General features: G+C 40.0%; 1 protein-coding gene across 1 annotated transcript; it reads right to left on the reverse strand.

Moving 5' to 3' along the window:
- Positions 1-386: 386 nt before the first annotated feature.
- EFCAB3 (EF-hand calcium binding domain 3) lies at positions 387-27,569 on the reverse strand. Its single transcript, XM_065897389.1, has 10 exons — positions 27,352-27,569; positions 25,977-26,063; positions 23,453-23,529; positions 17,460-17,603; positions 15,688-15,759; positions 14,485-14,605; positions 9,891-10,084; positions 9,357-9,541; positions 4,246-4,368; positions 387-850 (listed from the first exon to the last, which is right to left on the reverse strand). Exons 1-10 carry the CDS (start codon positions 27,423-27,425, stop codon positions 530-532), a joined length of 1,398 nt encoding a protein of 465 aa, XP_065753461.1. The 5' UTR covers positions 27,426-27,569; the 3' UTR covers positions 387-529.

A 27,569-nucleotide genomic window follows, 5' to 3' on the forward strand; every position in this document is an offset into this window, starting at 1 on the left:
TAGGGTAATCCAAAAGATCAGTCTGAAAGTGTGTGGCTAAGGAGCCTTACGAAAACCCAAATCTAATCAAGGTTTCTTGGGGGATTGCGAAATTATTCCCTGAAACTGAAGGGTCATTGTCATCTGCTGCCTCTGGCTTCTTTCACAAATGATAAAAAAACTAATGCCACTTAAGTCACATAAACTCCGTGCTTATTGCTGAGAGGGCTGTTAGGAGGTCAGAAGGGCAGCCCTGTGCTGAGGTAAGTGCAAGCTTTGCTTTTCTCCTTCCTGCTGAGGCCCAGGCAGTTTTGAACCAGGTAGGGACAGTGGAGTGCAGCTGGTTGCTAGGGAAATAACCGCAAGGCATCTATCTACTAGCAAGAATTAGGAAAGGGAAACCATACTATGACTTAAACTTTTTTACTGGTCAGAATTCCAAAGATGTCAACATTTCCAGCTGCTAAGAATGTATTAGACAAAAGCAAGAATAATTTTGATATCTATGAAAAAGCAGTTTGCGATGAGCTGTTTAGAAAATGTAGAAATTTCATTGTCGAAACCCTTTGAAGCCTTTCCATTTTGTTCTTCTTCCTGTGTCACATTCACTAATATCCGAAGAGGAAGAGAATGCAGAGTTGTGGAAGGAATTTCTATTCACATAGGCATCATATAACCTTAAGTCCTTTGGGGAAAGTAATTCTTGGCAGACATTCCAGGACCATGTATAAGTAGAAAAGGTGTCATAAAAGGACTCATTTTTACTGTCTATCCCAATCAAATCCCCTCGGATCTTCCGCCAGAGGTTTAGCATTTGTTTCCGGTGCTCAAGGGCAATTCCCAAGTTATAGGTATCTGTAGCTCTCTTTACCTGCAGTGAGAGAGCAGAAGTTTACAGTAGTTACCTTAAAATGTCTTTGGTTTGTGGACCACAATTCTAGATATCCTAAGAGTTATGTTCCCAGGTTACTTGAAAGTCACTGAATTTATATATTGGGTAGTGCCTCTTGAGGACATGTGAGTTAGGAGTTGATGGACAATGAAAATGTATTACTTGGGAATAATGAGATTTTAAGAAATTTTATAAGAATTTAAAAACACAGTAGGCTAAAATAGGAGGAAAGTGGGATGGAGATAGGCTCTGGATATAATAGGAGTGCCAAGGATGGCACTCAGTCCAGCCTAGGGCAGGGAGGGAGAAGATGCTGAGCTGAGTAGGTCCTCAAGGACTTGATTAAATCGAGGGAGTGGGTGGTGATGGGAAGGTGTTCCAGGGAGAGGGAATAGCATAAACAACGGCTCAAAGGCAATACATCCTGGAGCTGGTAGGGGGAGTCCAGGCACTTTGGTATTGCTGAAGTGTCAAATTTGAGGAGAGGCAGGCCAGGTGTTGTTGCTGTAATCAGGCCCTGAGACTTGTTCTCAGTGAGGTTGGGCATAGTCCTTTCATCAGTGAAAATCATGCTGTAGTGAGACACTTTTCTGTTGGAAGTGAGATAAACCCCTCAGTTGTATGGAGCAAAAAATATAGTTGAAAAACCCTGTCATCTCTGAGAAGGAAACATTCATTTCCTAAGCAGGACAGTGACAGGCTGGATCTTCTTCGGATTCATTCCTCACAGCAGCTGTGTGGAGGATGGGTGGTGCTCTGAGGAAGGGATAATCATTGCAGGTTGCTGTTTAGGTAAAGCCTAATGAGGACCTCAGCTGAGGCAGTAGTAACAGGATGGAATAAAGGGGACAGATGTGAAAAATCTTTGGGAGAATGAGAGTAGCCAGATTTGGTGATTGGTGGATGTGAGGAGTGAAGAAAAAGTATAAATTAAGGATGGCTCCTGGCCTTCTAGTTTCAGTGCCTGGGTAGATGGTAGTATCAACAACTGAGATATGGAATCCTCAAGAAAGAGCCAGTTTGATATAGAAGATGATGAATTCGGTTTTGGACATGTCCAGTTTGATATGTGGTGAGACAGCAGGGTAGAGATGTTCATCAGGCAATCGGTGAGATGAGGAAGAAGTACTGGAAAGAAGTCTAGGCTAGTGACAGCTAAGAGTTATCAGGTATATAGGTGGCAGCTGAAACAAGGAGGGTAGATTGAGATAGCTCAAAGAATACTCACCCTAGCTGTTCCTTTACTTAATGCAGAGATCCCCAATGTTCTGTTGCGACTGGGTTATAGGGATGCCAAATTACTGGTATTCTCAAGTTTCCTAGCCCTTGAGGCAGCTAGCACCTCAGGGCTGGAGCCCTTTGGCTATAAGCGACCTCCATTTACGCCAGTGTGAATTTATGCCATGATGAGACAGAGGTTGGGAGTCCACTCCTTTGCATTCTTGTGGCATGCTGTACTGACCTCCTGTAGTCCCGTTTATCCCAATGTATTATTACTGCTCCTTTCCTTCTCCGTGTCTCCCACCTTACTGCTAGCTCATTGAGGGTAGGAACTGTGTTTTTTATTCTGTGGTATCTCATAATCTCAGAACTTTGTTAACACTGGATAAATATTTACTGAACAAATGAATGTATATAATAATAAGAGCAGTAGGATGAGACTAGAAAACTAGGAACCATCAGGACTTAAGGAGGGACATCCCTGGTGGCCCAGTGGTTGAGAATCTGCCTGCCAATGCAGGGGACACAGGTTCGAGCCCTGGTCCAGGAAGATCCCACATGCCGTGGAGCAACTAAGCCCGTGCGCCACAACTTCTGAAGCCCACATGCCTAGAGCCCGTGCTCCGCAACAAGAGGAGCCACCACAATGAGAAGCCCGCGCACCGCAAAGAAGGGTAGGCCCCGCTCACCGCAACTAGAGAAAGCCTGCGTGCAGCAACAAAGACCCAACACAGCCAAAAACAAAGACTTAAGGAACCTATATGTCCATCGACAGATGAATGGAAAAAGAAGATGTGATTTATATATATACAATGGGATACTAATCAACCATGAAAAAGAATGAAATAATGCCATTTGCAGCAACATGGATGGACCTAGAGATTATCATACTGAGTGAAGTGAGTCAGACAGAGAAAGACAAATATCATATGATATCCCTTATATGTGGAATCTAAAAATAGATATAAATGAATTTATTTACAAAATAGAAATAGACTCACAGATGTAGAAAACAAACTATGGTTACCAAAGTTTGAAAGAGGAAAAGGGGGAGGGATAAATTAGGAATTTGGGATTAACAGATACATGCTACTATATATAAAATAAACAAGGGCCTACTTTACAGCACAGGGAAATGGAAAAGAATCTGAAAAAGAATATATTTATATGTGTATGTATAACTGAATCACTTTGCTGTACACCTGAAACACTGTAAATCAACTATACTTCAAAAAAAAAAGACTTAAGGGATGAACCTTCAGGAAAGAGAAGAGAGAGGAAAGGACACAGAACTACAAGGAGAATTAAAGATGCAGTATTGTAAATGTTAAGGAAGTAGCAAGTGTCTAGGAGAGCCTGATCATTAGTGTCAAATGCAGAAGGGAGGTGGTATAAAATAAATACACCCCAGTCTGTCTCTAGAGGACAAAAGTTGCTAAGAAGTCAGGGCACAAGAGTAGACAGGTGGCACACAGTTGTGGTTAATCCACAGTTGTGAATTCTGAAGCCAAGCTACCCATGCTTATAATTCTGGCCCTATTACTTCCTAGCTGTGTGCCTTTGGGCAAGTCACTTAACCTCTCTGTGCATATGTGTAAAATGACATATGTATACCCATGCTTATAATTCTGGCCCTATTAGTTCCTAGCTGTGTGCCTTTGGGTAAGTCACTTAACCTCTCTGTGCATATGTGTAAAATGACAAAGAGTAACAGTGCCTACCTCAAAGATTTGTTGTGATAAGTAAATGAATTAGTACCTGTAGAGCACTTGTAGAGTACTTATAGAGCACAGTGCCTGACACCTAGGAAGCATACTTAAACTACTATTATTACAATTATTCTTTTAGCTGCCATAATAAAGATGCATTCACTCATCACAATTCCCTGATTATACCACTCACTGTGACCGTTGGTTTACTACCTTAATTAGTTGCTATTTCCAGCATGAAACAAATGAATGTCCCAGAAATGATGCTGGGTATGACTCCATAGGTGATTAGCAGGATGAATTATAACAGTTAACACTTGAACCCATTTGATTATAGAGCAAGAAATATCATTACAATGGATGAAAATAAGAAATGATCTGGTCTTATTTTAAAGACATAGCTGTCAGTGGTTTCTCTGAAGGTGTTCAACAGAGAATACTCACATGCTGTTTAATAGCAGCTGCATCAGCCACTGTCCAATTCTGCTTTCTCTTGAGTATTTGGTCGATGGCGAGGATGTCAGTTGGGTAGCCTGAGGCACGGTCGATAGGCTTTGTATTTGCTGCCTTTATGAACATTTAAAAAGGAAGGTTAGTAATATATTTTAGTTGAATTATATAACAAAGACAAAAATACACGGAAGTGTATTGTATTATGAAAGGGTGTGTATATGATTTACAAGGTTATTTCTACAGTACTTGTCAGTTGTTTTGGGGTACCTGGTATAGTGCCATGTGTAAATGGGCATCTAGCAAACTCTCTTTCTTAATAGTGAAGCTTACTCATAAGAGGAGTATAGACCACAGGATGGTTTATGTTTGGGATGGATATGGAGGGTAGAGAGGAGTCAACTCCATCCTCACCCAAACTTCCAAAGCACTAAAAATGAATGTGCCCTCCACAAAGTACAACATATACTACTCCCAAAATTCTCACAGGGAACCAGCCATCTGTTATTTTTTTACTGTTCCTGGGCTACTGAACAATGTTGGTGGAAATCATGTAAATATGCAGATTGCTTTCTTTGAAAATGTGTATGACCCAGTGTCATCCAGGCCCTCAGTATTGCTTGACATTACTTTTCTTCATTTGCTGTAAACTCTCTTACAGTCCTCATAGCGGCTGCTGGAAAACCAGACCTTCAAACTCCCTTAGCTGCGCTGCACTGGCTTGTGGGATCTTAGTTCCCCGACCAGGGGTGGAACCCAGGCCCTTGGCAGTTGAAAGCGCAGCGTCCTAACTACTGGACCGCCAGGGAATTCCCCTAATATGAATTCTTTCAGCTCTTCTTTCCACCTTATGATTTTTCCATCCTTTAACCCATTTTTTCCCTCCTTCCCTCTTATATCTGAGAGTTTTTCTTAATTTCCAAGGTCTCCTCCTGTACCTTATCCCTTCAATTTTCCTCTTTCCGTGGCTGGCTTCATGGGTGTGTGATCTGTGCAGTTACACAGGACCTTATACTTAGAAGGGTCCTAAGTTTGGTTTAATGTTTTATCGTTGCTGTCTTTATTTTTATTTAAAAAAAATTTTATTTATTTAGTTGGCTGCACTGGGTCTTAGTTGTGGCATGCGGGATCTTTATTTGCAGCATGCAGACTCTTAGTTGCGGCATGTGGGATCTAGTTCCCTGACCAGGGATTGAACCTGGGCCCCCTGCATTGGGAGCGTGGTCTTAGACACTGGACCACAAGAGAAGTCCCTGTTGCTGTCTTTAAATTCTTAATTATTTTTGGACAAGGGGCCCTACATTTTCATTTTGCACTGGACCTAGCAAGTTATGTAGCCAGTCTTGCCCCTCTCCTACATCTTCAAACATCTTCAGTTTCTCTTCTCTTTGAGCAGTGGTTTTCAGCTTTGGCTGCAGGTTGGAACTTTAAAAAATACTGAGCCCTGGGCCCCGTTCCCAGAGATCTGATTTAACTGGACAGGGTTGTGGCCTGGGCACTAGGATTTTAAAAGCTCTCCCCGGTAGTTCTGTTTTGCAGCCAAGATTGAGAACCGGAGTTCTAAGGGTTTTTCCTCCTGGCTACAAATTGTGCTCATCTCTTATGTCCTGAAACAACTTTTTCTAGACTCTGATTCTACATCAAGCTATAGTTTCATGTTTCTGTTAAACTTAAATTTTTGTAAGAGGATTTGATCCCCCTAACCGCTCCTTTGCATTATCAGTTTCTGAAGATGCATAAAAATCTCCCACTGTACTTAGGGATTTGCTTATTCATTTAGTATTCATTTTTACCATGTATAATGCCTTAAAAAGTCTAAAGCCAAAAAAAAAAAAAAAAAAAAAGTCTAAAGCCAGGGCTTCCCTGGTGGCGCAGTGGTTGAGAGTCTGCCTGCCGATGCAGGGGACACGGGCTCATGCCCCAGTCCGGGAAGATCCCACAGGCCGCGGAGTGGCTGGGCCCGTGAGCCATGGCTGCTGAGCCTGTGCGTCCGGAGCCTGTGCTCCGCAATGGGAGAGGCCACAACAGTGAGAGACCCACGTACCGAAAAAAAAAAAAAAAAGTCTAAAGCCAATCCTTATTATTCTGTTAATTATCACCTTATCTGTTAATTTGCTAGGTGTGTACAGATTCAGAATAGTTATATCTTCCTCATGATTTAAAATTTTTTTTCCAAAAAGAAAAGGGACTCCCCTGGAGATCCAGTGGTTAAGAATCCGCGCTTCCACTGCAGGGGGCATGGGTTGGATCCCTGGTTGGGGAGATAAGATCCCGCATGCTGTATGGTGCAGCCAAAATAAAAAATTAAATTAAAAATACTAAAAATTTAAAAATATGTATTTTTATTTTATTAAAAAAAATTTTTATTGAAGTATAGTTGACTTACAATATTATATTAGTTTCAAGTGTACAAACACTAATTCAATATTTTAATAGATTACACTCCATGCAAAGTTATTATAAAATATTAACTATATTCCCTGTATTGTACATTACATCCTTGTAACTTATTTATTTTATATCTGGTAGTTTGTACCTCTTAATCTCCTTCACCTATTTTGCCCCTGTCCTCATCCTTCTCCCCTCTGGTAACCACTAGTTTGTTCTATGTGAATCTGTGTCTGTTGTCTGTTTTATTGGTTTGTTTCTTTTATTGTTAAGATTCTCCTGATGATTTTTAAAAATCATTAAACAGCATCTTTATCTTTTCCTTAAATTTTCTTTTCCCCACACTAATGTATGGATAACAACTTATTTTGATTTGTATTTGCCTGATATATATTCTTCTGTCCCTTTGAAGTTTCTGTGTAATAATTTAGGTGTCTCCCTTAAAGAATATATATCTTAAAATTAGTTTTTAAAAAATCAGAAATTTTTTTAATTTGAAAATGATCCTTTCTTCCTTCCTCCCTCCCTCCCTTCCTCCCTCCCTCCCTCCCTCCCTTCCTTCCCTTTTATTTTTTTAAACTGGTGTGTTTAATCTTTTATTGTGATTACTGATATATTTGGATTTTTCTGCCTGTTTTGTTTTGCACTTTCTATTTTCTCATGTTTCTCTTTTTTCTTATTTTTTTCTTCCTCTACTGTTTTGGCAGTTATTCATTTTAGTTTTTAGTGATTGTCTTCACATTTTTAATACTTAAAATTAATGTAACAAATTATAGATTTAATCAATATCATAAGCCTCTCCCCAAACAATAAAAGGAATTTTAGAAAGCTTTAATTCTGGGCACTGCCCTCCTCATCTTCCATGTTACCATGGTATTCTATTTTAGTTCTTATTGTCTAATACTCTTCAAACCAGTACTTCTTTTTTTTTTTTTTTGTGGTACGCGGGCCTCTCACTGTTGTGGCCTCTCCCATTGCAGAGCACAGGCTCCGGACGCGCAGGCTCAGCGGCCATGGCTCACGGGCCCAGCCGCTCCGCGGCATGTGGGATCCTCCCGAACCGGGGCACGAACCCGTGTCCCCTGCATCGACAGGTGGACCCTCAACCACTGCGCCACCAGGGAAGTCCAGTACTTCTTTTTTATTTCAGGGTTTTTTTAGAGGGTAAAACATGCACATGGTTCAAAATTCTGAAAGTATGGTGAGTATACACTGCGATCTCCCTGGCACTTTTCTCTCCCAACACCCTAGTTTCCCTTTCTACAGGCAACCAATGTCATAATTTCTTGCGTTTCCTTCCAGGCCATTTTACAAGAAAAAAATGTCCATATTTCATATTGACTTTTCCTCCTTTTACACAAATAGTTGTGTACTATTCATACTGCCTTGTATCTTGCTTCTTCCATTTGGAGATCTTTCACATCATTGCACAAAGAGTTTCTTAGTCATTAACATGGCTGCAGAACCTTTCACTGTGTGTTTGGAGCCTAACTTAACTAGTACCTACTAATGGTTATTTAGTCTCCCCCCCACCCCCCACCAATCTTTTGCTAGCAGAACTGACCCTGTAATGAATTACCCTTTTATGGGTGGCATTTGGAATATGTGCAAGGATATCTGTGTATCTTAGGTGGTATCCCAGGAGTGGAATTGCCAGGTCATGAAGGTGACAGAATATGCCACCCCCAAATATGCCACTTTGGCATAGGATTATTTTGAGCTAAAGGCACTTGAAGAACAGCAGGTGTAAGAAGGGTACACTGAGTTCTCCTTTTTTTTCCCTAAATACAGGAGATAAAGCCCCCACATGGAAGATGTCCTCCCTATACCAGGAGGAAAGTAACATTCATATCATTAGGGACAAGGATTCAAGGCAAAGAGAAAGCTGTACAAACAAATTTTGTTTTTTATTCTGTTTTTTATGATTTTTTACATTCTTATTTATTTTTTGGCCACACTGTGCAGCTTGTGGGATGTGGGATATTAATCCCCCAAACTAACACACCATTGTAAACCAGTTATACTACAATAAAGATGTTAAAAAAAAAGACATGAAGATAAATAAATAAATAAACAAACAAATAAATATTCATTCCCACTGGGAAATAAAAACAAAAACCCCAACCCCTAGCCATCAGGGTCTAGATCCATATGAAGGATCCACATCCATGTGAAGCCCCATGAGGGCTTCACCTCTCACCTCTCCCTCAGCCACTCACAGGGTCATTTATGAACATACCATTCTAGCCTTAGGTTCTCTCTTCTTTCTGAAACAAAGGGGTCCTTTTCTTTTGAATGCATTTTTATATGTCACTTTATTTCATTTGGTATTTTTATGTGGTCACATGAGTCTGTGTGATGGGTTGGGCATGGTGAGTGAGTAGGTTGGGTGGGGTAGTGTTCATGTTAGCTCAGTTACTTTCATTCTGAAACTTCTATTTCTTGGTTTCTAATTGACATTTATTGTATATTAGATTAGATGTTGTAATGGACTAGGTTAGAATGATAATATTATGTATTTTCAGTAAGTTTAACTATTTGTTGAAATTAAATGAAATATTTATACCTGGGCTTTAAATTTAGGAACATGGCTATGGAATCTGGTTTGAAATATCATGACTGAAAATATTTGTCATTAAAAAGCACATTACTAGTTCTGTTAAGTTAGAACTTGAAAACCTAAGTATTTAACTGATATGATGTAATATAAATCTCACCTGTGTTTTCCAGTCTTTTTTATGGAAAAAATAGTTCTCAAAGAAATTCAGAGGCTCCTTTCTCCTTAGCATTTCTAATTTCTGTATGTCTTTGAATGGCTTTCCCATCACCACCCCATCCACATTAGGAAACAGTGGAAAGATGGGTATTTTTGAATATGGGCTATCTGAAGGAGGATTGCATCCTAAGAAGATAAAAACTGGTATCACAAATAATGTAAGAAGAAATTCACATAAAAGACATACATGTGGTACCTATTTTGCTCTTTGTCTATTCATCTCCTCAGGGGCCATGCCACCCCTTCTTCACTCTCCTGCTCCTACCACCCATGCATCCACAGACTTTCAGCTTCATACAGGTGTCTGGGGATTCAGGTACATTTGCTTTCAAATGATATCTGTGTGACAGAGACCAGACACTCAGAATAGGCTGTGGCCCTACTCTTAAAGCACTTCGCATTTAGTATTTAATTCTGACCAGTAATATACAAATAAATCCTTTACAACAGTGGGGAGAGGACAAATGGCTCTTACTCTTGAGCTCTTCAAGAAATTTAAATAAATCCTTTTCTTTCATTATTGCAATCCGGGCAGCATTAGCAAAGGTGGCTGTGCTTGAGCTTGGAGGTGTGCATATGTCTGGCTTAAATCTCCTTTTTCCACAACCTGTAGCATAAGGGGTCCACACCATTTCCGAGGTGGTTTCCTGGAATTTTCTTCGGAAATAGCTAGGAAAAAAAAAGTAATTCAGAGGTGGTTAAAAAGTGCTAGAAAGTCCTACTGAAAAAAAGTGCCATAGTCCTACTGAAAAACAGTGCCTGAGTGTTGGACAGAAAGAATAAAAAGTCAAATTGCAAGTTATATATGCTGAATGCATTCATTTTAATTTGTATATTCATTCAATATTATTTATTGAGGGCTTGTTTCTGTGACATTTATAAAACATCTACTGATATTTTCCACAGGCCACTTAATTACTTTATATATGCAGTCCCTGGGCTTTGCCTTCCTTCCTCTTCCCCAAGATTTCCCAGTCTTGTCTAGAAAAATACCTATCGATTATGATCCATGTTAGGTTGCTTCTATGTCTTGGCTATTGTAAATAGCGCTGCAATGAACACTGGGGTGCATGTATCTTCTTGAACCATGTTTTTCTCTGGATATATGCCCAGGAGTGGGATTGCTGGGTCATATGGTAGCTCTGTTTTTAGTTTCTTTAGGAACCTCCATACTGTTCTCCATAGTGGCTGTATCAGTTTACATTCCCACCAGCAGTATAGGAGGGTTCCTTTTTCCCCACACCCTCTCCAGCATTTATTGTTTGTAGACTTTTTGATGATGGCCATTCTGACTGGTGTGAGGTGATAATTTACTGTAGTTTTGATTCGCATTTCTCTAATAATTAGCGATGTTGAGCATCTTTTCATGTGCCTCTTGGCCATCTGTATGTCTTCTTTGGAAAAACGTCTATTTAGGTCTTCTGCCCATTTTTGGATTGGGTTGTTTGTTTTTTTTTTTAATATTGAGCTGCATGAACTGTTTATATATTTTGGAGATTAATCCTTTGTCCATTGATTCATTTGCAAATATTTTCTCCCATTCTGAGGGTTGTCTTTTCATCTTTTTTTTTTTTTTTTTTTTCGGTACGTGAGCCTCTCACTGATGTGACCTCTCCCGTTGCAGAGCACAGGCTCCGGACGCGCAGGCCTAGCGGCCATGGCTCACGGGCCCAGCCGCTCCACGGCATGTGGGATCTTCCCGGACCGGGACACGAACCCGTGTCCCCTGCATCGGCAGGCGGACTCTCAACCACTGTGCCACCAGGGAAGCCCTGTCTTTTCATCTTGTTTGTAGTTTCCTTTGCTGTTCAAAAGCTTTTAAGTTTCATTAGGTCCCATATGTTTATTTTTGTTCTTATTTCCATTACTCTTGGAGGTGGGTGAAAAAAGATCTTGCTGTGATTTATGTCATAGAGTGTTCTGCCTATGATTTCCTCCAAGAGTTTTATAGTGTCTGGTCTTATGTTTAGGTCTTTAAGCCATTTTGAGTTTATTTTTGTGTATGGTGTTAGGGAGTGTTCTAATTTCATTCTTTTACATGTAGCTGTCCAGTTATCCCAGCACCACTTATTGAAGAGACTGTCTTTTCTCCATTGTATACCCTTGCCTCCTTTGTCGTAGATTCGTTGACCATAGGTGTGTGGGTTTATCTCTGGGCTTTCTATCCTGTCCCATTGACCTATATTTCTGTTTTTGTGCCAGTACCATATTGTCTTGATTACTGTAGCTTGGTAGTATAGTCTGAAGTCAGGCAGTCTGATTCCTCCAGCTCCATTTTTTTTTCCCTCAAGACTGCTTTGGCTATTCGGGGTCTTTCGTGTCTCCATACAAATTTTAAGATTTTTATTCTAGTTCTGTAAAAAATGCCACTGGTAATTTGAGAGGGATTGCATTGAATCTATAGACTGCTTTGGGTAGTATAGTCATTTTCACAATACTGATTCTTCCAATCCAAGAACATGGTATATCTCTCCATCTGTTTGTGTCACCTTTAATTTCTTTCATCAGTGTCTTATAGTTTTCTGAGTACAGGTCTTTTACCTCCTTAGGTAGGTTTATTCCTAGGTATTTTATTCTTTTTGATGCAGTGGTAAATGGGATTATTCCCTTAATTTCTCTTTCTGATCTTTTGTTGTTAGTGTATAGGAATGCAAGAGATTTCTGTGCATTAAATTTTGTATCCTGCTACTCTACCAAATTCATTGATCAGCCCTAGTTGTTTTCTGGTGGCATCTTTAGGATTCTCTATGTATAGTATCATGTTACCTGCAAACAGTGACAGTTTTACTTCTTTTCCAATTTGTATTCATTTCTTTTTCTTCTCTGATTGCTGTGGCTAGGACTTCCAAAACTATGTTGAATAATAGTGGCAAGAGTGGACATCCTTGTCTTGTTCCTGATCTTAGAGGAAATACTTTCAGTTTTTCACCATTGAGAATGATGTTTGCTGTGGGTTTGTCGTATATGGCCTTTATGATGTTGAGATAGGTTCCCTCTATGCCCACTTTCTGGAGAATTTTTATCATAAATGGATGTTGAATTTTGTCAAAAGATTTTTCTGCATCTATTGAGATGATCATATGTTTTTTATTCTTCACTTTGTTAATATGGTGTATCACATTGATTGATTTGCGTATATTGAAGAATCCTTGCATCCCTGGGATAAATCCCACTTGATCATGGTGTATGATCCTTTTAATGTGTTGTTGGATTCTGTTTGCTAGTATTTTGTTGAGGATTTTTGCATCTATATTCATCAGTGATATTGGTCTGTAATTTTCTATGTTTGTAGTATCTCTGTCTGGTTTTGGTATAAGGGTGATGGTGGCCTTGTAGAATGAGTTTGGGAGTGTTCCTTCCTCTGCAGTTTTTTTGAAGATCCTTTGGAGAAGGATGGGTGTTAGCTCTTCTCTAAATGTTTGATAGAATTCACCTGTGAAGCCATCTAGTCCTGGACTTTTGTTTGTTGGAAGATTTTTTAAAATTAATTAATTATTTATTTATTTGGCTGCATTGGGTCTTTGTTGCTGCATATGGGCTTTCTCTAGTTGCAGAGAGTGGGGGCTACTCTTCGTTGTGATGCGCGGGCTTCTCATTGTGGTGGCTTCTCTTTTTGTGGAGCACAGGCTCTAGGTATGCGGGCTTCAGTAGTTGTGGCTTGTGGGCTCTAGAGTGCAGGCTCAGTAGTTGTGGCTCACAGGCTTTGCTGCTCCGCAGCATGTGGGATCTTCCTGGACCAGGGATCGAACCCCTGTCCCCTGCATTGGCAGGAGGATCCTTAACCACTGTGCCACCAGGGAAGTCCCTTCTTTCCATTTATATTTTAAGCTCCTTAAATGCAAATGCCACCTATTAAATACTTCTGATCTCCTTAGGAACCAGGTATATGATAAGTAACTACCACACCATAATAACAATAAAAACACCAACATCTGCTAACATTTCCTGAGCACTTACTGGATATAAGCCGCAATACAAGGAGGTGGAAAAGAGCATAGTTTCTGGAACCAGACAGTTTGTGCTGAAATCTAGGCACTCCTACCCCTTTGGGCAGGTTACTTAACTGACTTGTGCTTTAGCTTTTTTAATCTGTAAAGTGGGGATGATAGGGCATATCAGTAGGTGAGGATTAAAATAAATAACGTGTGTATTCTATGCTTATTCTAGTTACTTTCACATAATAGTAATAGCTAACATTTATTGAGCTCTTATGATTTGCTGAGCACTTTACCTGCATTATCACATCTCCTCACAATTTCCCTGTAATTGTGTTATGGGTATTATTATTCTCATTTTATAGATGAGGAAACTGAGGCTGAATGGTTAAGGAATGTGCCAAATTTGTGTACCAACAGCAGGCATTTAATAAATGTATTTGACTTGGAATGAAACGTAGAATGTTGTGCACCCTCTGTTCCACATCTGACCGAGGTGTAGGATAGTATAAAGAGATTACCTGTTGAGCAGCGGAAGGATATTTTACATTGTTGGTGGCATTCTGTATTTTTAAGTCTCTCTAAGTGGGATAGTAGAATGCTTTGAGAGAGTAAGAGTTGAAAAGATTGATAACAGAAACATTTAATTTTTGTAATACAATGATAGACGTAGATTGAGGAAATGTATCTTTAGTGATATTTGCTGGAATAAACACATTTGGGTGTGAGAATGTTTCCTTATCCTCTATTCTCAAGTCTAATTCTGGCTCTGGTCCAGTTCAAAGACTACTTTGGGAAGTATGAAATTGCTGTACCTCATCCCAAAGGACCTTTTGACAGCCCCTGGTAGATCCAGTGTGAATGGGAGTATCTTGTATTCAAACTAGATTTCCAAGCTCACCCAAAATCATTCCTGGAAAAGTCTTGTTCCTCTGGGATTCTCTAGCCTAGGGTAGGAGAAGCTGAACTTTTGGCTGTCTTATTGTGGCACATGACTATTTATTTGCCTATACACCTTCTCCTTCGTTTTGGAGCAGATCCGTGGAGTAGGATGTTTGGGAGAGGTGGCTGCCTTGTTAATATCCTCATAAATGCTGCCGAGAAGGTCGTTTTTGTTCTTTCTTTGCCACCTACCTTACTATTTCCATTAGAGCCTTTCTGGGTAAGGCTGAAGTCTCTACAAGCTTTGATAGGATTTCAAACAATAGGATCCCTGGGTTGCCAGCTAAATCTAAACAGCTCTCCGTTTCTGGAACTATGGAGGGAAAAAAAAAATTCAAAATGCCTTCTGAAAAAAAATCTATCATAAAAAGGATTAAAGTTACAGTTGTTTTACTGTATATACAGTATTAATACCAAGTCAAGAACTAGAGAATTACAGAAAAACATTCGAAGTGTGTTCTATTTGGTAAAAAGGTCATTTCGATTACTGAACAGACAAAATAATCATGGAATTTTAAATGAAATACTTTTAGTTCAGTGACTTCTAAGTAAATACAGTAATACATTTAACATAAACATGAATTATGTGTTAAGGACTATTGTTCTATTCTTCTATGTAAAGGAATTGTTGATATACATACTTCTGGTGTGCAAGCAAACCCTTGTTACTATAGTGATACTTGAAACAGTAACTTCTGTTTATACTAAAACAGTTCATAGCTTATGAAAGGATGTATTTTTCAAAACTGTATACAATATTTGGAATTTGGAATGCATTTATCCTAGAAGACATGATATGAATAGGGTTAGATTTTCCAAGGCAGCTTGTTAAACTCATAAACAAACCGTTAGAGGACTAACAGCAATAATTTGAGTACCTCCACTTCATTATAACCTTGTGAGAAAACATGCTCTCGAACCTCCAGCAGACTCTCCAGCCCTCACACTGAGGGCAGAGGCTTCACCAGGGTGAGGAAGATATTTTTCAGGAACAGTGAATTATCTATACTCAAATTTGCCTGAGAGAGAGAGAGAATTTTTCTTTTTCTAAAAAGACAATTTTTCTTCTGTAGGAGGAGTACCTCCCAAAGTAGCACAGGTACTGGTAAAGAATTAAAGTACTATAAAAGGTGACCAAAATTTTCTACACCACTGCCTGAGTGTTCTCATTGGAGTCCAAAAAGCAGTGTCTTCTGCAGAAGGACTTGATGCATTTAAGTTAAAATTCTAAAACTGTATCAATTTCCTTAGCAAATTTTGTTTTAGAGAAGCAGTACAAAAGTAAATCACATCCCAGACTACACCTTCCTGATTGGAGACCTAAATGAATAATCTTTACAGTGCCATGAATTGCAACTAACCATCTGCCATCTATTCAGCAATATTTCTACTCACCCACAGCCTTCAGGAAGCGGTTGTTATCTGTTAGCACCTTTATAAAGTCTGAGAAATTCACCTTCCCATCTCCTGCAACAGAGATCTAAAGCTCAGAACAAGGATATATTTACCTTCCCACTTAACTCCCACCTCTATATTTCTATTATTAGAATATGCCAGAGTTTTACCCTGTTTCCTCTAAAATTAAAGGATAGCGAGTGCTATTAGAGTGTTTGTGTTTCAGTGAAAGAATAAAAATTTGGGTAGAGTTAGTGGAAACAAGTGACACTTTAATTAAATGGTGACTGACACACATGGGATGCTGCTGATTGAATGGGGCTCTGGCAGGTGGGTGAGGAGAGGTAAGATGAGGTACTGTGCTGAATATATATTCCACACAACATACCAGTGTGGGCTACTAGTCACTAAACCAGTATATTCAGGGCTTCCCTGGTGGCACAGTGGTTGAGAGTCCGCCTGCTGATGCAGGGGACGCGGGTTCGTGCCCCAGTCTGGGAAGATCCCACATGCCGTGGAGCTGCTGGGCCCGTGAGCCATGGCCGCTGAGCCTGCGCGTCCGGAGCCTGCGCTCCGCAGCGGGAGAGGCCACAGCAGTGAGAGACCCACGTACCGCAAAAAAAAAAAAAAAAAAATCAGTATATTCAAACAAAACATTACCTATATGCTTTAAAAATATCAATAAAAATGCTGTGGCATTTAAGATTCAATATAGGTGGGCTCTAATAATGGAAGGAAGATCTGTACTAAAATGATTCAAACAGAAACAAAGGGCTTGGATTTCCTTGGCAATGTAGTCAGATAGGGTAGGGGGTCCCGGAGGAAGAAAACTAGGCATAACTTTCTTGACATAAGAGAAGCCATTTTAGGCCTAAGCCATTTTGTCATCTAAGCCTGGCCACAGTGCTTGTCCTTGCAGAAGAATACGCCTCATAGTTAATGATTTGAAAGGAACAAAGAATGTAAGAACTGGTATTACCAGGCCAGGAAAATAACTTAACCATATTGTAAACAATATATCAGTTGTAAAGACTCCCAGTTCTGTTTTGAAAGTTGAGATTAGCCTGAAGAGCATTCCTGAGCTGTTTTGCAGGATCCAACCCCCCTTGAGCACTCAACCTTTACCAGAATACCTAGAGCCTAAGGAATGATGCTGCTGACCTTTGCTGACTCTCATAACCTCAATCAACTAGAGCCTGGACTCTGTCGACCTTTGCCCCAAATCTATGCTGAATTCTCCTCTGCTCCAGCCCCTTCATGAATATGCATGCACCCTTAGCTTAAAACCTTCCCATTTTTGCTGTTTGGGGAGACACTGCTTTGGGAAAGATCTCCGGCGTTCTCCTTACTTGTTGCAAGTAATAAAGCCTTCCTTCTGCTCTTTGGCTTGGTTGTGTCTTTTGCCTCAACACCCACCAAGAGGTGAAGCCAGTTTTTGGGTAATAGTAACAGGTAATTTTTGAAATTGCCAATGCCTTTGTATCTGTTATTTCAAGGCACCCTCCAAAATGTACATTAGGACAAGTAATCTGAATTTGATATTAAATACGACAGTCACTTTTCATTTCCACACAGGCTTTTTCAAAGACTAGTCCATTTTGTAGCATTAATTTGATTTCATAACTTGTACACCGATAACTTTAAAGAGAAACACATATATGTGCTTTTGGCAAGTGAATGAGGTTTACTTCTCATGTTTATGTAGTCTGAGAAAAAATATATATTTATAAAAATTTTTTATGAAAAAAATAATGACAAGTCAAAGTACTCACGATCAATATCAGCACATCTTAGTTCATTACAGACATCATGCTTGGTTAGATTCACTCCCAACTTAGCTAACGTGCGCATCATTCCATGTAAATCAATACAGCCAGTTTTATCCTTGTTAAAGAAGTTGTAGGCATCTTGGAAGGCTGGGGAAATGGAATTAGGTTAGGACAGGAATAAATACATATTCTTATGGAACTAGAACAGATATTACCGTTGACTGGAGGTCATGTTCTGAAAAACTAGAGAAATTTGGGTATTTAGTAGACATTTCTTGTAAAGGACAGTGTCCTTCCATGAGATTTGAACTAGAATAAACTAATTGGTGGAAAAGCAAATATGTAGGCAAAATGGCTCTTGAAAGATGTTCATACCCTAATTCCTGGAACCTGTGAATGTATTACTTTACATGACAAAAGGGATTTTGTAGATGTCATTAAGGTAGATTACCCTGGATTATCTGAATGGGTCCCTTATGAAGCAAGAGAGATGTGACAGATGAAGTGAGAGATTCAAAGCAGGAGAAGGACTTGACTCATTGTTGCTGGTTTGAAGATGGAGAGGGCATGTGATGTGGAATGCAGGCAGCCTTAAAGGTCTGAGAGAGGCTCCTGGCTGACAGCCAGCAAGGAAGTGTTTTTGTTTTTTTGTTTGTTTGTTTTTCGTTTTTTTGGCTGGGTTGGGTCTTCGTTGCTGCGCATGTGCTTTCTCTAGTTGCAGCCATCGGGGGCTACTCTTCCTTGAGGTGTGCGGGCTTCTCATTGTGGTGGCTTCTCTTGTTGCGGAGCACGGGCTCTAGGCGCGCGGGCTTCAGTAGTAGTGGTGCACAGGCTCAGCAGTTATGGCTCGCGGGCTTAGTTGCTCCGTGGCATGTGGGATCTTCCCGGACCAGGGCTCTAACCCGTGTGCCCTGCATTGGTAGGAGGATTCTTAGCCACTGCGCCAGCAGGGAAGTCCAACCTTGTCAGTTTTGAGGAGTGTTGTTCAGGTACTTTGCAGAAGTCCTTCAATTTGGGTTTTTCTGATGTTCTTCTCAGGGTTAGCCTGAGATTATGGGTTTTGGGGAGGAAGACCACAGAACTGAAGTGGTGTTATCATCATTTATTAAGGCTATCAACATGACTTATCACTGGTGACGGCAACCTTGATTAACTGGCTGAGGTAGTGTTCATCAGATTTTTCCACTGTAAACTTCCTTCCTTCCTTTTTCATATTCTACTCTTTGGAAGCAAGTTACTAAGGGTAGTCCAGACTCAAGGGACAGAGGGCTCAGGGGAATGGGGAATTAAGCTCTACCTCCTGGAAGAGGTAATATCTACATACATTATTCGGAATTCTCTTGTAAGAGAGGTTTGTCTCTTCTTCATTTAAAAAATTCAATCATGGGACTTCCCTGGTGGCGCGGTGGTTAAGAATCCGCCTGCCAATGCAGGGCACACGGGTTAGAGCCCTGGTCCAGGAAGATCCCACATGCCATGGAGCAGCTAAGCCCGTGCGCCACAACTACTGAGCCCACATGCCACAACTACTGAATCCCGTGTGCCTACAGCCCAAGCTCCACAACAAGAGAAGCCACCGTAATGAAAAGCCCGCGCACCACAACCAAGAGTAGCCCCTGCTTGATGCAACTGGAGAAAGCCCACGTGCAGCAACGAAGACACAACACAGCGAAAAAAAAAAAATTCAATCATTTATTTCTATCACTAGGGGCTTAACGATATTTATTTTATACTTTGAGTTATAATCCAATACTATTCTATTTATTTTTGTTGTTCAAACTGTTCCAGCTTTGGCTGTTGTGTGCTCTTTCAGGTTCATTTCTGTATCTCCTTGACATGCTCTTGTCCTTTTGTATTTTGAGCATCTCCTTACTTTCTGGCACTGCAAGATATTCCAGGTTCATTTTGTATATTCTCTGCCAAAGCCCTAGAATCAGCCATTTATCCAAGGAACTCTGATTCTTTGATAGGAGACTGACATTGGAAGTCAAGATTTGGGTGCTGGGTATGCTTGTTGCTATGGGGGTGTCAGTGCTTTTAAGTCCTCTCAGCAAACAGAGCTAGGAAATATATGCACATACACTAACCCATGTATACACACATATCATATTATTTCTTGATCTATCCATCTGCATCCATTAAGTTAAACATGAGTTCACACTAATGTCTCACTCTAATCCAGTTCCACTGCTTCACTTTAGCCTTCTCCCCTTGTTTATCTGAAACTTCCTACTCCAACAGAGAGCAACCTGGCTCCCACCATCCACCATTGAGTCACTTATTTATTCAATTGTCGTATACATGTACAACAGTTTCAGGATTGTTAATGTATACCCCTATGAGAAACAACTTTACTAACTAGAGTATATTGTGTGTTGTTTATGTATAGCTCCTTCTGTGTTCAGTCTTATAGTTTCTAGTCAAAATGTCGTTTTCAGAGTTACATAGGTCAGCACCTCCCTCTCCCCGACCTGACTTATACTTTAACAGGATCACTGTGGCTATTGTTAGAACAGACTTTTGTAAGGATTTGGGTAGAAGCAGGGAGACTAGCCTCAGGTAGGAGGCTATTGTGGGTGAGCAATAACAGTGCTTTAGACCAGGGTTGTAGCAGTAGAGGTGGTATAAATCTCGATATATTTTAAAGGTAGAGCCAATGAGATTTCCTGATGGATTTATTTATTTATTTATTTTAAAAAATACACATTTCTTCATTCATTCATTCATTTATTTATTTATATTTTTGGCTGCATTGGGTCTTTGTTGCTGCACGCAGGCTTTCTCTAGTTGCTGTGAGTAGGGGCTACTCTTCGTTGTGGTGGGCGGGCTTCTCATTCTGGTGGCTTCTCTTGCTGTGGAGCACGGGCTCTAGGCATGTGGGCTTCAGTAATTGTGGCATGTGGGCTCAGTAGTTGTGGCTTGCGGGCTCTAGAGCGCAGTCTCAGTAGTTGTGGCACACGGGCTTAGTTGCTCCACAGCATGTGGGATCTTCCCTGACCAGGGCTCAAACCCGTGTCCCCTGTGTTGGCAGGCGGATTGTTAACCAGTGTGCCACTAGAGAAGTCCCTCCTGATGGATTTAGAGGTAGGGTGAGAACGAAGAGTCAAGGATGACTCCAGAGTTTTTCCAGAACAAGTGGAAGGATGAAATATCATTATCTGAGATGGGGAAGGCTATGGGTAGGTCAAAGTTTAAAAGTAAGAGGCTGAGGGGAGGGGAGGATGGGGAGTTACTGGTTAATGGGTCTGGAGGTTCAGTTTGGGATGATGAAAAAGTTCTGGAGGTGGATGGTAGTGATGGTTAGAGGACATTGTGAACATATTTAATGCCACTGATCTGTGTGAACTCTTAAAAATTGTAATTTTTATGTTATGTATATTTTACTACAATAAAAAAAAAAGAGTAAGAGGAACATATCAAGAGTTCAGTTGCTTTTGTTTTTTTTTTTTTTGGCCATGCCATGTGGCTTGCAGAATCTTAGTTCCCTGAACCTGGGCCCCCGGCAGCGGCAGCATGGAGTCCTAACCACTGGACGGCCAGGGAATTTCCCAGGAGTTCAGTTTTTGACATGTTGAGTTTGAGGTGTCTATTAGACATACAATTGGAGATGTCAGGTAGGCAGTTAGATATGAGCCTGGAGCTGGGGAGAGAGACCTGGCTGGACATATACATTTGGGAATTGTTGGCATATAGGTATTTAAAGCCTAAGACTAGATGAGATCACCACATGTGTGAGTGGGATGAAGAAGAGAAGAGGATCAAGGACTGAGCTTGATCAGGAATGATATACTAGAGAGTGAAAAAAATTGGTGTTGGAGAGGGGGGCACAGTTTCTTTGGTCGTATCTTTGAATTTGAGAGAGGAGATGTGATCTAGTCCACAATGGAAGGATTGACTTTAGATAAAAGTATAAAGTTCATTTGTGGAAGAGGGAGGAGGGCAGAGTTTGTGGGTACAGATGCTGGTGGGGGTAGATATGGAAGTGGGAGTCTGTGGAAGTTCTATTCTGATTGCAGAATCAGAATTCTCCGATTATAAAGGGGTAGGAAGCAAGGATATCAGTTGAGAGTGAGGATGGTAGCAGATGTTGGGGATTTGGAGGTGTTCAATAAATATTTGTAAAATGAACAAATTAACCTGTCATAGTGCTTAATCCTCACGACAACCACATTTTCTAGTTTCTGTATTTGATGCTTTGATATCTGGGGCCTTGCTGATCCTGGAGGGCCTGCCCCTCCCATAACTAGCCAGTTCCTAGCGATAGTAAAGGACTTGCCTGTGAGTATGTTCTTCATATATATACAAACCAACCAATCCAGAGACCGTATCCCCAGTCACCAACTTTCTTAGGCTCTTAAACTCTGGGCTACTGTTCCTCTGTCCTAATCACTGCAGGGCCAGGTATCAGACAACTAGGGACAGCCCTGAAACCCAGAGCTCACTGAAATGATTTACCTAGCCAATCCTAAACCTGCTTATCCTGCCTTGTCTATTCCTTCCTGCAGAAACCAAACTAAGGCTCTTGCCCACTTCCCTCTACCCTTTGCCTTTTGACTGACCCCGGTGCTTCCCTCTTCATGGTGTGCTGTGTCTCTTACTTTTAGGGATCTCTGAGAATAAAATACTTCTTCCAGGACAGTTGTTTCTATGTCTGTATGTATAACAATACCTGATTAAAACAAATAGTGGGTACCCTTAAAGCACCAATGTATATTAATGTACTTCAGAAACCTTGAAGTTGTATAAAGCCATAAACTGTTACTATTAAGGCATTTAGTTCAGTTTTACAGTGAAAAATGAAGTTCTGATTCTGACAATCTTTTGTGTTTCCCAAACCAGCTTTCCTAGCAATAAAGGTGTTTTTTTGATTCCTGTCTCTTAGAGGAATGTCTTAGTTGGTTCCAAACTTGGAGGGGTGAAGCATTAACCTTCTCAGAACCCAAACACAGCCATGCTTGTTTTTTTTTTTTTTTTTTTTTTTAGTTTTTCTAGTGTGTCATGTTTTCCCTTTTCTCTGGGCCTTTGCAGATTCCACTCTACCCAGAACACTCCCTTCTGTGCTCTTTGTCTGATTTACTCATTATTCAGCTTTCGCTGGGACTTCCCTCCTTTCCTTACTAAGTTAGGACACTTTCTTTTATGCTCCTTTAACTCTATACTTTCCCTATCATTACTTGTGTCATGTTGTAATTTAAATGGTTCAATCAACAAATTCATGGTTTAACTGTCTTCCCTGTAAGACTTCCTATTAGGGCAGGGAACATGTCTGACCTGTGTTTCGTCTAGTACACTGTTGGCTTTAAGTAAGTATTTGTTGTTTGGATGAATGAACTGTAGTGAGGGTAGCTCATTTTATCATTATAATTTTTTTCTATGATAAATCCTGAGACTTTAGTTGTGTTGATACTGCTTTGCTACTTAATTTCTATTTGACCTTGTATTTTTTCTTCTCCACACCACAAGTTCTCCTTGGAATAAAAATATTTGGCCAGGACTGTCTAAATTCTTGAAGATGTCTATTTGAAAGTAATCCCCCAGGACTTGCCTGGTAGTCCAGTGGGTAAGACTCCACGCTCCCAATGCAGGGGGCCCAGGTTCGATCCCTGGTCGGGGAACTAGTTCCTGCATGCATGTGGCAACTAAGAGTCCTCATTCTGCAACTAAGAAGTCCGCATGCTGCAACTAAGAAGTCTGCATGCCACAACTAAAGATCCCACATGCTGCAACTAAAGATCCCGCCTGCCACAATGAAGATCCCACGTGCTGCAACTAAGACTTGGCACAGCCAAAAAATAAATAAATACTAAAAAAAGTAATCCACCTTCCTTCCCACAAATTAGACATTGTATCATAAAATATAGATATTTTTTGTTTTTAAATAACAGAGTACTGTAGACAACCTTTGAAATCCCAGATCTCCCTTAGAGAAAAAAAAAATGCTAAGATATATTAAGGGGCTTTTGTTTATGCTTTTATTTTGGGATGGGTCTCATTACCTCGCATTTGTGAAGGGCTTAACTTCCTTTCTTTGTGCTGTAATTGGCTTGGCAGAGGTCCTGGTAAATCTCTATCCCTGAGAAAAGAGATATTTATTGAAACCAGCAAATATTAGTTCCCTTCATCAGTTTCTGCTGACTGGAGTGACTGTAAGCGTCAAAATATATCCAGAGTCACACCACCTAAGGGCCCTGTTACTGTCAATTGCCAATAGCTACAGGATGGACAGTGATGTTGGCCACTGAGGTCCACCTCTCCCCTATGCTTGCCCATCAACCTTACCCCCTTAAAAAATCTGATTTCTCCTATTTTACAAAAGAGGAAACTGAGGCTCAGAGGGATTAAATAACTTGTCCTGAGTCACACAGCTGATAACTGGAAGCCCTGGGATTCAAATCCAGGTTTATTTGTTGCCAAAGTTGAAGAATATAAGCCTCACACTATTCCTATTGTTAGAAATATAAGTTGTTTCAAACTTTTAACTAGTTTAAATAATCTTATGGTGAATATACTTACAATGAAATTTTGTATTCATATTTATTTTACAACTTTGCCAAATTGTATTTTTACCAGCATATGAGAGAGCGAGAGTGGTAGATCGATCTCTTTCTTTCTCCCTCTCTCTCTCTCTCTGTCTCGATGTCTCTATATCAACCGTATCTATCTATCTCTCATCAAGAGAGAAAAGTTCTGGAAAGTTTGGAACCCTAGGTGACCTTTTATTTCCTCAGGAAAATAAAATCTGGAAAAAGAGGAAAATATTAATACTTTGGGGATATTTTGTATATATTTGCAGCAATTTATTAGTTTTGATACTAGTAGAACTAAAAGCTTTAAGAAATATGTCATCTCTTAGTTTTTGTGCTTTTACAAGAAGCAATTAAAAAAGTAAAACTATAAGAAATACTAAACATGGTAGTTAAATAAAAAAATTATAGTTTATGAATTTAGTATCCTCTACAGTGTCTACTAGATTCAGCCCATTTTTAAAGAGGACCTGGTAAAATAGGAGGTGAAATGCACCATTCTCAATTTTTCTGACATGGAATTTGATCTAATTAGTCTTATTTTTCTCAGCTTTTACTATCATTGATATCTTCTAGCGTTTGCTTTTCATTACCAACTTGATGCTTTACTCAGATTGGTTATTTTATATTTGTTGTATTTCTAAATATAAACAGATTTCTTTTGCATGATATAAAAGATGCAGTGGGGCTTCCCTGGTGGCGCAGTGGTTGAGAGTCTGCCTGCTCATGCAGGGGACACGGGTTCGTGCCCTGGTCCAGGAAGATCCCACATGCCATGGAGCGGCTGGGCCCGTAAGCCATGGCCGCTGAGCCTGCGCGTACGGGGCCTGTGCTCCGCAACGGGAGAGGCCACAACAGTGAGAGGCCCGCGTATCACACACACACACACACACACAGAAGATGTAGTGGATGGAGAAATATGAAGTTCTCAAGAAGCAAGTAGAAGCCCAGGCAATGCAAGTTCTTTATTAGCTACGTTTAAAAAACCATACTCTTGGCGGAATTTCAAATCTTATCTTGGATCAAACATGGGAAATAGATTTTTTATTTTACAGTGTTTCAAAGGTTCAAAGAACTTTAGATTTGGAATGGACCCAGTCTAGCCTCTCATCTCATGTAGGAATTCCCTCTACATGTGGTATTATCTAGTCTTTGCTTGACTACTTTCAGTGACAAGGAAGTCACTACTTCAAAAGACAGCTCGTGATGAAGGGTAAGGGAACAATGAGATCAAGGGATTTGGCTGCTATAAGGTTGTGTTACCCACATCCTGATAAAAAAGTCCGTAATATATTCCTGTAGAATGGCATAGTCAAGGACACTAGGAGAAATACTCTCAAAGTGGCAAAGAAAATGGATAATTGTGAGAGAGGAGAGAGGCTTTTCTTTTTATGATCTGATAAAATTTGCATCAGGCTTTCATTTTCAGTCACTAGTGGCTACTGTTTATTGGAATTTGTAGTTATCAGGTTGAGAAAAAGCTATTGTTAATGTCACAGGCAAACCTGCCTTCCCAATTTTAGCTCAAGGTTAGTCATAGCTAATTTATCAGATTCCATTTTACTGGCCATTTTTGAGCTACATACTCTTTCTCTATATTCTGACGCTTAGGGGTTTATGATCCTCTGAGTTTTTTCTCCTTTAAACTGGCACTTGAAATGTCTTAATGTGTAACTGACAACTCCTTTAGCCTTCTGACAACCTTCTTCTGGGGTATTCTGTCCCCTCACACAAAAATAGCCTCTCATTTGGGAGAATAGGAAGAACTCTTTGTTTCTCTAATCAAAAAGTATATATATATATATCTTTCTTTTTATAAAAAAATCTTTATCTTCAATTCAGATGTTTTGTTTTATAATTAACTTTATCACAGAATAGATATTTGAAGAACATTCTAACTTGTTTCATTATAGCCTTTATGAGTATTTAATATATTCATCACCTTAATAATTCTTTATCTTAATATATTGATCACATTAATAAATTCATTACTTACCTCTCGCCATGGAAGTTGGGTATTTTTGTTGAAGGATTCAGTTTAAGTTTTGCTTTAATATCAGAAACTGCCATGTGGACAGTAACTCTGTCTGGAATTCAGAAGATACAGTTAAGGATCAAATCACAGATTAATTTGTTTATATTCTTTTACAACTTTCCCAGCTCGAGACCTGGAGTTTGAAGTCCAGGGCCTCATGGAATGGAAATATGTGCAAATGCAAGTTAGAGGTATGTGCAAAGTTGGAAGGCCATGTGGACGGGTCCCTTTACTATCCCAAGATCTCTAAGCGAAACTTCTTGCCATTGCTCCTCCTGCAAATAGTATCATTCTGATCCTATATAAAAATAAATGGCAGAGCATTCTGCAAATATGTAGAAAAAGTTATTTAAAGACAAAATTTATTTTTAAAATGTGCTTTTCATCTCATAATTGACAGAGAATAAAATGTTATAGCATTTGCAAAATATTTACCTAATTGTTTATATCTTGGATAGCTGCTGGGTAGTAAGTAGATTTTCCCAGGGTTTCCTTCTGGGAGGTCCACCCCTGCCCTATCAGTTCTTATGAACCCACTGGTCTTTTTAAAAAATAAGAATAGGGGTGGGGTATAACGCTGTTTTGTTACCTTAGATCCCCCTGAATGGACTATTAACCACAAAGGACTCCCTAGTCCTTCCTTTCTACTTCTGCATAGTTTAAGAATCAGAACCTATGGACCAGAAGCTGGGTTGGTAGGGCTTCTCCCTTTTATTGTTGGTCTTATCTAATTATCTTTTTTTAATATAAATTTATTTATTTATATTTATTTATTTTTGGCTGCATTGGGGTCACGGGCTTTCTCTAGTTGCGGTGAGCAGGGGTTACTCTTTGTTGCGGTGAGCAGGGGCTACTCTTTGTTGCGGTGAACGGGCTTCTCATTGCGGTGGCTTCTCTTGCTGCAGAGCACGGGCTCTAAGCACATGGGCTTAAGCAGTTGTGGCACATGGGCTCAGTAGTTGTGGCTTGCGGGCTCTAGAGCGCAGGCTCAGTAGTTGTGGCACACAGGCTTAGTTGCTCTGCAGCATGTAGGATCTTCCCGGCCCAGGGCTCAAACCCATTTCTCCTGCACTGGCAGGCAGGTTCTTAACCACTGCACCACCAGGGAAGTCCTCTAATTATCTTTTTAATATATAGAGTGTATTAAGTAGTTCACTGACAAGAAAACTGGGTTGCTGACTTAGGAACAGCAGACAATCATACACTATTAAACCATGAAGAAAAAGTCTCTGAATGTTTGGTTAGAGTTCAGTCAATTTTCCTAAGTCTTTACCTCAGACTCTGGAAAACTGTTGCTTCTAAACAACTCAATTACATGTGTTCAAAATCTGGAAACCTATCACAGAGCTGAGAACTCCGGAGAGGCTTGACAATGTAGGCAGTTGAAAGGTGCTGTGAAATCATCCTCATGGCTTAAAATAATCATTACTTTAAAAAAACTACCTTCAATCTCTCACTGAGATGATAGATTAAAAAAAAAAAAAGGTCTCCTTGTAGATTCCTACAAAATTTGGATATTTACCTACTTCTAAGTGGTGCTACTTTACAACTTCT

This window comes from Phocoena phocoena, chromosome 19 (assembly GCF_963924675.1).
Source record: "Phocoena phocoena chromosome 19, mPhoPho1.1, whole genome shotgun sequence".
Classification (NCBI taxonomy): Eukaryota; Metazoa; Chordata; class Mammalia; order Artiodactyla; family Phocoenidae; genus Phocoena; species Phocoena phocoena.

Bases quoted from the DNA above. Each gene is read 5' to 3' on its own strand.
- EFCAB3 (XM_065897389.1), bottom strand. From the start codon at position 27,425: ATGAGGATGATTTCACAGCACCTTTCAACTGCCTACATTGTCAAGCCT. The intron at 10,085-14,484 runs GTAGGTGGCAAA...TTTTTTTCCTAG, and splicing joins GCTCTAATGGAAATAGTAAG to CTATTTCCGAAGAAAATTCC. The intron at 851-4,245 runs GTGAGTATTCTC...CTCTCACTGCAG, and splicing joins CAGCTGCTATTAAACAGCAT to GTAAAGAGAGCTACAGATAC.